Source organism: Ornithodoros turicata, chromosome 2 (genome assembly GCF_037126465.1).
Source record: "Ornithodoros turicata isolate Travis chromosome 2, ASM3712646v1, whole genome shotgun sequence".
NCBI lineage: Eukaryota > Metazoa > Arthropoda > Arachnida > Ixodida > Argasidae > Ornithodoros > Ornithodoros turicata.
In genome coordinates, this window is record NC_088202.1 from 27,427,589 (window position 1) to 27,439,072 (window position 11,484).

At 46.6% G+C, this 11,484-nt stretch overlaps 1 protein-coding gene and 1 pseudogene across 2 annotated transcripts in view; one reads left to right on the forward strand and one right to left on the reverse strand.

Annotated features, from left to right (window-relative positions):
* Positions 1 to 10,883, forward strand: part of LOC135385258 (uncharacterized) — a 31,260-nt gene extending 20,377 nt beyond the window's left edge. For both annotated transcript variants that reach the window (XM_064614460.1, XM_064614461.1), the window contains exon 4: positions 8,543 to 10,883. In XM_064614460.1, the coding sequence (XP_064470530.1) occupies positions 8,543 to 8,889 (347 nt within the window). In that variant the 3' untranslated portion in view covers positions 8,890 to 10,883. The remainder of the gene's footprint in view (positions 1 to 8,542) is intronic.
* Positions 1,770 to 3,115, reverse strand: LOC135383259 (uncharacterized; annotated as a pseudogene).
* Positions 10,884 to 11,484: the final 601 nt, after the last annotated feature.

An 11,484-nucleotide genomic window follows, 5' to 3' on the forward strand; every position in this document is an offset into this window, starting at 1 on the left:
CCATTGGCACTTGCATGCCCTTGCCATGAACAGTTCACGAATGCCCTCGTGATTTGTTTTACCAATCCAGGCATGAGACGCTTGCCACCGGTGGAGGCCTTTCCCATCCATCCTTCTTGATCATGTGATACATCTTGACGCTTTGTGCTGACAGGTGAAGCAGGTCGATGTTCGAGAGTTTCACGGTGCGGCAAGAGTAATGTGGACCACTCGTCGCGATTTATGCGGGACAATCCAGCTTGTGTTGTCGTTGTCCCATCAGCCTGCTTGGGAACCATGTTTTGTCCCGCTTTTGGTTGGAACGATCCCCAAATAGAAAAAAAAAAAGGAAATTTAGCAAAGCAAGGGTTTTCTACTCCCATGTTGCCCTCTTCTGACTCACATCTTTCCACAATCTAACCAATACAGCATAGCGTCTCCCAACCTGGGAAACGGGAAGTTATCGAGGAATTTTTGATGCAACTGGAAAAGTCATGGGATTGTCAGGGAATTCGCCAAAAAAGGCAGCTGTAATCGGAAAATCTCAGACGAATGCTGCCATGATGAGTGGTTGCCGTGAGTAGCAGTTCACCAATACGACAAGCTCTGGGGCAGAAAAGTAAGGCAGTCTTACTAATTTCTCAGTAAATGATCTGTTTTACGTGGGATCTGTACCAAAACGTAGTAGGGACAAAGTTCCCTTTTGTTTTGTTTCGGGAATTAGCTTGAAACCTGGAAATTGAGGGGTGCAGTTTAGTAGTCAACTATGAAGCATTTGCTAATAAGCCATCCCTGTGACAGTACTTTGTGGAAAAAAAGGATCCCCTGCACACGCTTTGCTCATTGATGGAGGAAAATGGTCTTGATATAGTAATCAACCATCACGATAGTGACGCTAATGACGGAGTGGAACTTTAGCGATTCAGCAAGGTGGGGCTGAAATTTTCCATTCATATCAGTAAGTATGAGGATACAGTAAACAGAATACATTCTTGTCAAAGTGCGTAGTTGCATGAAGTCTGTCGTCCCTGGTCTCTGACTACGTTTCTTATGTAGTTAATAGTGTTCCTCCGGGAGAGTTGCGGCACTGGTCTGTTCAATCCTGACATACTCTTCGAAAGATGTGAATTTTCCTCGGAGTTCACATCACCGGCAGGAACTTGACATGACACTGAGATGACGATGAGATCATCTCTGTCATTAGAATCTGTTGACAAAAAGGACTTCTGTGCTTCCTCTCCAGAGTGGAATCCAGCATGCCGAAAGCACTGCTGGATTACTGTGGACTTGTTGTTTCCAGCAGCATGTCATCAGTGAGATGGCACCCAGCAGGTCAATCTCATACTCCTTTCCATTTCCATAACAAAAGAGAAACCTCCTCAGAAGGTTACGTCTGTATAAGTTACAAGCTTGTAGGATGACACCCTGGCCTATTGGCTAGGAAATCACAGTTGTGTGTGGGGGCCAGAACAGTATATTGATTGCATTGAGGTTCTAGATGGCCCATGCACCAAGCAGTTGTCGACGGTAAAGATAGCTTGGCGGCCTTTTGCACTTAATTTTCTGTCCATCAGTTGTACGTGCCCTTCAAAGAAGCTACGTGCGCAAATGCCACTTAGGTTTATGTGCACACACCCTATACATGACTAAGGCCACCCATTTTCTGCTACGGCAGATCCTGAATTCCGCGGCAGGGGATTGTGAATTCTGCGTTTTTCTGCGGCACATGCTCAACGGTGTTGAGTTCAAACAGAAAGATCTTTATTGGGCCCCCAAGATACAGAAAGAAGCTACAGCATTAAAAAGCTGTTGTGGCTAAGCATGAGATGGTACTTCGTATTCTCATCTGACAGAAAATGACGTTTATCACTGACAATAATCTTATATCTGCTGAATGATCTCTCTGCATCAACAGAGTTTATGGGTACACACAGGTGGTTGACTGCAATTGGTGCCAGTGTCGGTGTCAGTGTTTTCATGCCATCCCAAAAGCCAATGATGTCAAAGGGCTGTGGCGGTGGGTCGACTTGCTTCGAGACAGATGGGGCCAGGTCACGGTCAGAAGACTTGCAGTCTTTTGTAGTGTTGATATACAGCAACCACTCAGCTGCTAGGTTTCCAGCATCTCTTCCTATACCCGGGATGTTCTCATAGTCACAAAGTTCATGTGACATTGACTTTAGTTGCAGCAGGTCTACTGCCCTCATACTCTTGAAAAATTTCCAGGTGTCACTTTTTTTCAAGAGCTCTTGTGCTTTGCGGGCACAGCTGCTTTGCTGGCACATTCCGCTTCTTATTTGTTCTCCTACATAAGCAGCTTCATCATCTTGCACACCCTCTGGCCTCATAAGGGCTACGTAATCTTCCAAAGATGCTGCTCTAAGGTATCCCCAGAGTGCAAACAAGGCATTGTACACCATGTGTGCAGCCACTCCCTGACCTTCTGCAGCCTTCAACAGGCTGGCCACCTTTTTGCCAAAAATGGCAATACACCGAGTGGTGTACTTCAGCTCTGTATATATTTCTTGCATCGTGGAAACTAAACTGTCTACTCCAGCAGCATCTCCATACCTTTCTTGTACTTTTTCCAAAAGAGAGGGGTAGTGCTCAAAGTACTCAGAGTGGGGCTCCACAGCCTCAATCCATGAATTCCATCTGGTTTTCACCGGGGCTGGTGGCGCCCTGGGGTTTTCCACACTATATTCTTGCAGATGAGCCTTGAACAGTGCGGGCTTTCCGCTCGAAAGTCGAAAAGCCTTCTTCATTTCCCCAACGTACTTGTCCACGAGGGGAAATGATTTGTACATAGTCGCGCCGATCAGATTGACACCATGTGCGACACACGTCATATGGACGGCGTTGGAGCACAGTGGTTGGATGCATTCGCGAAATGCTTTCTTCATATGTGACGCGCTGTCGGTGACAAGCGCGGTTACGTCTCAACACCGTACGTCGTGAGTGCCTTGACGACGATCCGGCCGATTACTGCGGCGTTCACCTCATTTGTGACCGTCACGTCCACAAGGACTGGTTGCAAAGAGTCGCCAATTGATGACGCCAGTACATTCACAACGGATTTCGCTCAATCGTCTGTCGTTTCGTCGATGACGACCGATACAGTGGCACCGCTGAACATGCCTTTTAGTGCCGACTGATGTTTAGCGAAAAGTTCTGGAAGCCTGCTCCGAAGATTTTTGGCCAAAGGGACTGATCCCGCATTTGTAACCCGCTTCTGCAAGAACGTGCGCACTTTCAGATGGTCAGTCTTTTCTATTGGAATGTTGGCCGACACAAGCATGTCCAAGAATTCGAGCACCAGGTCCTTCCTTGCCTCCTTTGCCATTAAAACGGTTTCTAAAGTTTGCAGCCTGGTCCGTTTTTGCAGCCCCGATCCAGACGCTGTTGGGTCCACTTTTGCTTTTCCAACATTTTTCCGGTGGCTGCTGCTTCTGATGTGGTCGTCAATCGTAGACTTGCGTTGGTGGTCAATAGTTTTCGCGCAAGGCCGGCAGAAAAGTAAACCGCCGTCTTCGTAAAAGTCCTCCGTGCCGTACTCACGTACCCGTTGTTTGGCATCTTTGTTTGGCATCTTTCTTTCCCAGATGGGACCGCTTAGACATTTCCACACTTCGCACTCGAAAACAACAGAGCGAGATGGCAGAAACGAAAGTAAAGTTTCGTCGATGCGCCGCGCGCGCCGCCGGTGTTGCTCCTTGCCACCGCGGGCGCGCGCAGGCACGCGTTTTGAATTCCGGGAACATTTGTGGCGTTCATTTTCTGAAGTTAAGACAAAAAATGGCACAGGACGCGGGAAGTCGATCCGGCTGAATCAGAATTTACGGCAAAAAAGCGGAATTCCGCAGGATTCCACGCGGAATCTTGTATTCCGCGCATTTTCGCGGATTCGCGGAAAACGGGTGGCCTTATACGTTACACTGCAAATTTGTTACAAATTATGCTGAAGATGCTGTAAAATATTACATTCCATTAAAATAATTATTCATCATCTGCTGCATTTCCCGCTGCAGCTGGTTTGTTTCTTCCTGAAGCTCTTGTGCTTTCCTCCTAACTTTTTCTTTTTATCTGTCTGCTTTAGCAGCTCTTTTTTTCTGCAGCTTGTGCAAGCTGCAGAAACTGCATCAGCAAAGTCTGGTTTTCTTGCTTCCATGGGATCCACGTTCTCCTGCGGCTCATCCTGAGTCAACATTTCTTGTGGTGCAGAGGCAACCACCTCAGCACCTTCTTCTGGCTCATGGACAACTGGAACCTTGAAAATGCACATTAATGGACAGTACAAAAACGGTTGCTTTACTTTACACATAACATACAAACACAAACATTACCAAACCAAATATTACCTTTTAAGAGAATCCTATATTTTTAGGCCACGTGTTCTGTTAGCAAAAGAGTGCACCAGTAGCAAAGTGTGGAAATTATATTGAGTTACCAAATGAACCCCCCATTTTCATCTGCCCTCATCATCTTGAAGCAGAGCAGTCACATGCCAAGTTCCACAGAGCATATCGGCTTATCACCCATGCACAGTGGTTCAGCTTATGACTCATGACTTCACTGTTCATGATGATGAACCAAGGAGCTGTTGCATAGTTGTGTGTAAATGTCGTGCAGTACAAGTAGTCTACAAGTAGTGCAGCAGTAGTTCATGCAGCTGGAATTAGATTTTCACATGCCACAAGTCATAACAAATAGCATCAAATGCTAAAGAGCAGCAAAATATCCAAATGCTTTACCTGGATACTTTCTTCCACTAACGAGAGGTCACTGACCAGTGTCCCCCAAAATCAATGAATTTTACAGAAATATGGCCAGGTTATCGCTGCCGAGCCAGTTCTGCACCTCGTTAGTGCCCTGTAATTACAAAAGGGCTTTGTAATTCAGTACCTTCCTACTTACCATACAGCAGTGCACAGCTGGTCAGTCGAAGCAAGAATGCACTAAGCACGCCAAAGAGAGAAGAAAGTAAATAAGTGCTATGAAATGAAAGGTACCCCTACCTGTATTCTTTTGTGAGGCTTTCTATTTTCATCCTCACTTGCTTGCCTATGAAAGCTGCACTGTGGCAACCCTCGGTTAGGGCTGACACAGTGTGCGGTCGTAGATGGACTCATTTCTTTTCTGGCTTCTCAAAGCCTGTGGGAGGTTGTCCTCTCACAGGTTTAGGCGATGTCTAGTCATGGCATCAGAAAAACGCTTCTTGTTCGTTTGCTCAATGTCAAAGTTACACGACGTCGCAGCTTTAGAGGTTCAGGAGGAGTTCAGTCAGCTCGTTCAACTGATGGCGAGGAGCTCAGATGAAAGTAAACCGTTGTTGGCACTGTAGTGTAACACTCTCAACCACGGTTGAGTTCAACCGTGGTTGAGAGTGCTAGTGTAACTAGAGTATTATAACTTCCGCATACCTGCCAAGTTTCCCGGATTATCCGGGAGACTTCAGAATTTCATTCACTCTCCTGATTGTACGGACGCGCCCTCCAACCTGCCGGAAAACTGGGGCTTTGGGGTCTTCTGTCATTTTCCTTTAAAAGCTGTGAAAACGCATTCCTGAAGAAGTAGACAGCTCGTAGCACGTGTTTCACGGTATTGACTATCCATGGCTCGAGGTGGCGGCAGATATCATGTTACATTGTGTCCATGTTTCTGGAGAAGACGTGTTATCGTCTTATCGTCAGTCCTGTCTCGTACGGTAGTTCCGTCCACTCTGATGGCGCTCTACAAACAGAAGAAATGCCTGCACATGTTCCTCACAAGTGCTAAGTGTCTTTTCACAGGTCTTTTGGTAGAGCACAACCAGCCGCAGAGCGTAAGCGACCACGTGTGTCTGCTATTCCAGAAGATGTTCCCAAAAAGTGACAGAGTGAAGCGCTACAGGTGTGGATGGACGAAGAGCACTGCCATCATCACTGCCAAATGACTGTGGCCGCGCGAAATGCAGTGTCCTGAAACGACACGTCTTGGCAATTGCGGTTGACGCAGCTCCACCTGATAGTGGCTACTTATGATGGGGAGCAATTGCAATACAGCGGCAATGCAATTTTGAATGCACAAAATTAGTGCGTCCCCCCTCTCCCTGGTCGTGCTGCGAGCAGTCTCCTGAATTTGGGGTCTGTCAGGTTGGGAGGTACGCTTCCGAGACTTTGACACTGATAGAGTAGTTACTGTAAACGTATTTTAATTTGCGGTGTATTAATTTTTGCGACTGCCAAAAAATCACGAAAAATTGTACTTGTGAATAAAGCCGCAAAATCACGATCGTCCACTGACTCACGGGAACCAGCTTCGTTTTGTCGAAGTTCAGCACGAGATCGTCTGGTATGTCGTGTTTTGCGTGCTTCGACGCAACCTCTTCTATGAAAGCTGCTCTGATGCTTTGAAAGTTGTCCGGGACTTTCCGAGCTGCTCTTGTGCCCTTCCTTTCCGTGAAGCCGGTTCTGCGAAGGAATGACTGTGCCCAAGGTTTGTCCAGTGTCAATGAGCTTCCGAACTCGGGAAGAAGGGACGGTTTGAGGGACTCCAAGATGCCCGTAGCAGCGGCGATCAAAATTCGGCTGCTGACGATGCCCCTGGTGTTCTGTAGACCTTCGATGTACACTTGAATGTCCCTTGTCAATATCACCAAGAAGCGTTTTCGCACCACGCACCTCGTGAGGTAAACACTGCACCTTTTTACTAGCAGCCGCCGCGGCCCGACATTCTGCGTAGTGAGCGGCCTTCATGGACCGCACCGTGCTTTCGCTGATTGCTTTTTCTCGGTCGACAAAACTTCCGAATGGCTGCCAGGTTGCCGTTTTCTGCAGCGTACTTGCCAATGTTCTACCGAAGTTCACCATCGTAAAAGCTGTAAGAGCACCGCTTCCGTTTTCGTCTGCAGTCTGCTATGTCAGCCTCGTGGACATTGTCATTTGCAGTTGAGAACACACGCTTCTCACATGATCTCCGAGATGCTTCTGGAGATGGCAGCCATGGAGTATGATGGTGTCACTTGCCCGTGGTTCCGTAGGTTTGAAATAACGTAGTAACGACATCCTCGCAGCTCGATCCTGAAGGAATACGTCTAGTAATCCTAGTGACTGACACACGTTCCTCGCTCGTGATAAAATGACAAAGCTGGGTCAGTTTCGCGTCACCAAACAAAGTTTGCCTGACCCGTTCTCCTCTCCCTCCGACGTCAATGTTCTAGAAAAATTGGCGATTGCCATGCTTCTAGCGCATTGTAATACCCGGCAGACCTCCCTGATCCCTCGAAGAATGTTTCTTGACTTCAGTGATTTGTGACTAACCATTATCCTTTCTGAAAGGTATCGGAGGCTTCCCTTTGAGGCATGATAAACAGGTAGACCACATATGCCAAGAGAAGGAGGCCCGGTAGAAGTCATCTGAGGTCACTGGGGAAAACCGCTCGAAGCACGTGCAATGTGGGCGCTGACCTCGGAGCCAGTTGAGGGAAAGGAACATGGTCCAAAATCGCAAAATTACTTACATGTGAATAATTTTAGAAAGGAGCGATAAGGCGATTCGTGAAAATTAATACATCGCGAATAAAAGTATGTTTTACAGTATATGATTTGAGCAATTTGTACACCTTTAGGTGTTATATCTGTCCATTTGACACACGTAAACAAGACTCGTCACAGCTGCCACTGTCTTGTTTCTGCAAGAAAATGTGTTTTATCCGCAATTTCTTCACCTTTCTAAATACACGGGTCTGTCGTGGCCTGCCTCACAAATGCAGTAAAGTTACCAACGTAAACTAACTGGGAGCACACACTGTACACACGCTATCGAGCGAAGCATACCACAAAGCATGACCGCAAAAGGTCGACCCTTGGTCGATCACCGTATACTGCTGACATTTGCCATAAATTGTGCGAATCGAGATACAGGATGTTGTGTCGTTGCCAACAGAACACAAAACATATGCCGAAAAAACAGGAAACCTTGTAAACTGACGTGAAATCACAGGAAGCCCCCTGGTAGCATGCCATTTTTAAATATCTGTGAGAAGATATATCCCATTTTGGCGGCTGGTTGGAATGGAATTTCAAGCTAGTTTTTTTGTGAACATATACTTTTGAATGTGGGGAACACATGGTAGTTGTATTAAATTTACGATTTTGTGGTCATGTTTGCCTATAGCATGTATCTCCCCTAAGAATGTGGTCAGCTGTTTGTGTCGTATTGTCCCTTATTGTGAGTGCTTAATCGCTGGGGGGGGGGGGAGGGATATACTTAGTAGGAAAAAAGAAAACTCCGGCTTTCCTTATTGCACGCAATGAATGGAAGCTTGTTTTTCTTCTTTTTACCCGAAGTGACTATGATGCAGTTGAGGAGTAAAAATGGGAGTTACCGGGCTTAGCCTTAAGACAGGAGGCTCTAAGTGACATGCCTGAAAGTAGTTTCTTGATCTGTCCTCCTTTACACACAAAATACACATCCACAATGATGCTTACCTTTTATCTAACCCAAGCACATTGCAGTCCTATGAAGTAATTAGGGTTCAGGTATGATTTTTAACTTAACATGTTCACGTTTTCTGTCCTTGCAGGTACAAAAAGGAAGGAGTGTGATGACAGCATCGCATTCTTTGAAAGGCTGCTACAGTATGAGAAGAGTTGCAAGGAGAAAGAATTTGAGTTAGAGAAGCGCCGCCTCACCCTGGAGGAGAACCATCTGGCCCTAGAGTGGGAGAAGCTGGAGCAACGCAAGAGGGAATGGGAAGCCGAAAGGGAAGAGAAGGCAGAGGAAAGGCGGTTGAAGATCGAAGAGCTTGCGGAACGCCGGCAGCAGCATGAAGAAGTGCTGAAGGAACGTGCTGAGGAAAGACAGATCTTCCTGGAACAGCAGCATGCCCTTTTAGAAGTCATAAAGTCACTTATCCCAAATGGAAAGTAAATAAACGTGGGAAGGCATGGAAGCAGGGACTGAAACCGAAACGAGTATCAGTTCAGTTACAGGAGTTGCTGTTCTAATATTTAGCAGTTCAACTTTTTTGTTTGTTTTGTTTTTTATTTCTAGGATGTGTCTGCAGGTTGCGTGGATGTCTTGAAGTGAGTTACAAAGCACAAGTGGATAACAGTGAGCATAGTGAGCTCTGAAAGGGTGGAGCAGTGCCATCTGCCTAGCCGTAGAAAGAGTGAACTCTTTCTTCGATGCGCTGTTGCCATCTCCGACATTCCCCGTAAAATAATTTGTTGCGGTCTCTAATATCTCGTGCACGTTCGTTTAGCTGATGCTGTAAAAAGCTACAAGGCAAGACAAACTGTGTGTGTTCGAAGGTTAAGCAAACAGATGTGGAAACGGACAACGTGCAACACGTGGTATCTTAAATGATCACAGTTCATAACTCATAAGGGACAGAAGCAATACATGTCATACTGTACAAATGTTATACGATTATGGGTCCAAGCGCATAAGATGAAAAACGCATGATGAAGTGATCTACTTTAAAAGAAGCACCACGAACTACACCACTAACCAGAGTTGTAAAGCGATAATCGCATCCAAAGTTGTTCGAATTCAGTGATGGAACTGCTGCGCCATTTGCGCCAAAGTGCGCCATTTGGGATTGCCTGCGCCACCCTGCGCCGAAAAAGCAATTTTCCCTAATTCTGCGCCACAGCTGCGCCGAACAAAGATGCCCCGGTTCGGATGCATGAAAACGAAACAAAAACCGCGAGTGATGCTCCTGCGCCCTGTCTATTCTCGTGATGCCTCTGGACAGCAAAGCCGAGTCAAGCCGTGTCGTTTCGGCCGAGCCCGCCAAGTCGACGAAGATTCTTAAACTGCCGGGATGTCACTGCTGAACCGAATATTACGTTGTTGTACTTCAAAGAGAATGGCTGTACAAATTTACCGAACATGTGGGCATGCCACGTGCCTGCGATGGAATATTGGCTCGTTTGCATGGGAGTTGTTTTTAAACAACCGCGTTTTAACTAATTGTGGATGGGAATAACTGACGACGCTGATTCCGGAGTTGCCAGCGCCTGTACTATGGATCGCTCCACGCTTTCCGCTACTACGTAACATCGCGCGTGCTCGCAGAGTGTAGGCGCGTAAGGAGAGCGCGAGAAATTGAGCTTTCAGGACTTAAACCGTACGTGCCGATAATTGTTCCCAGATGTCCTGAACCCCGATATTCGCCATAAAGTGGAGAGTATGCATTGCAAACACGACGTATTGCGGTGGGACGCAGTGGGATACATATGGCGGAGGTGCGCCATTCTGTGAAATTCTGCGCCAAATGCAGCTTTTTTGTGCGCCAGCGCCAGCGCCCGTGGGCTCTGAGGCAGTTCCATCACTGTGTTCGTGTTCACGTGTGAACCAGTTCATATGAACTGGTAATCGAAACCACATTTTTTGGTTCTGGTTACGGTTTTGGTTAATTACTGATCGTTAATTGCGGTTTACGGTACAGTTCTCCAAGAAATTTGGGTTCGGAGTGGTTTTTGGTTTTCCGGTTTCAGTCCCTGCACTGAAGTGACATGTACAAATAGAACCCCTTTTCCGCCACATTTGCTCATGTGCCATGAAAACTGATCTCATTAGCACAAACTGAGCCACGTGCAGAAGTCTGTGACACAGTCCATTTTCTCGCAGCATGCCTATGAAACACATGGCACTTACAAGCACTTGCATAATGCAGCAAAAAAAGCTATAAACATCTGGTTGACATTTCAAACTGCAGTTCTTACGAGTAATCTTTCTGTTGGGAATCCCCTTCTACTCATTCGCAAGGCTTGGCTGCATGGGGGGGGGCCTTGCATTCATTATTTTTTACAGTGACGGTTACTGAATTTGAATGTCAGAGATGCTAGCAAGGATGGAATGAAAGAAAATTTGTACAAACTAAAGTTTCAAATAAAAATGTGATATACGGTAACATTCGGAAGACTTGCACACTTCGAACTTCCACATTTTATGGAGAATCATTTTGCTGCCTGGTTTGAAAATTTAGAATCTCCTTCCGTTCGGGTGCGCATTCTCCCTCTTAGCCCTCTTCAAAGCTGGAGAAAGGCATGCAGTATTAAGTGCATCCATGACGTGTGATGTGGACAAACGCACCACTGTTCCCTCATCGAGCGGACTGATGAGGGAGAGGTCAGATGATGGCAGACGATCTGATGCGAGGGCATCCAGCAACGGTTGTCATCTTCACTGCTTCGAGTCGGAGGGGGAATTCTTTTGGCGGTGTTGTCTTGGTGACAGACGTAGGGCAGACGGCGAACGGCATGAGAGGATCTGCTCATCCGTGCACCGTTTGTGTACTCCCGATATATGCTTCTGACATTTAGAATGGTGAAGGTAGGACCCAGGGAGTGACCACGTTGCTGCAAAATTGAGGTATGTCCTAAGAGAGTTGTCGTTGCACCACTAAACACCCAATCATCATCATCACCTAAGAGAGTTGGCAGCTGCTTGGGAGCACACAGTGACTGTTAAGCACCATCTCTTCCTCGTCTGTGGTGAGAAAATTCTTGAAAATCC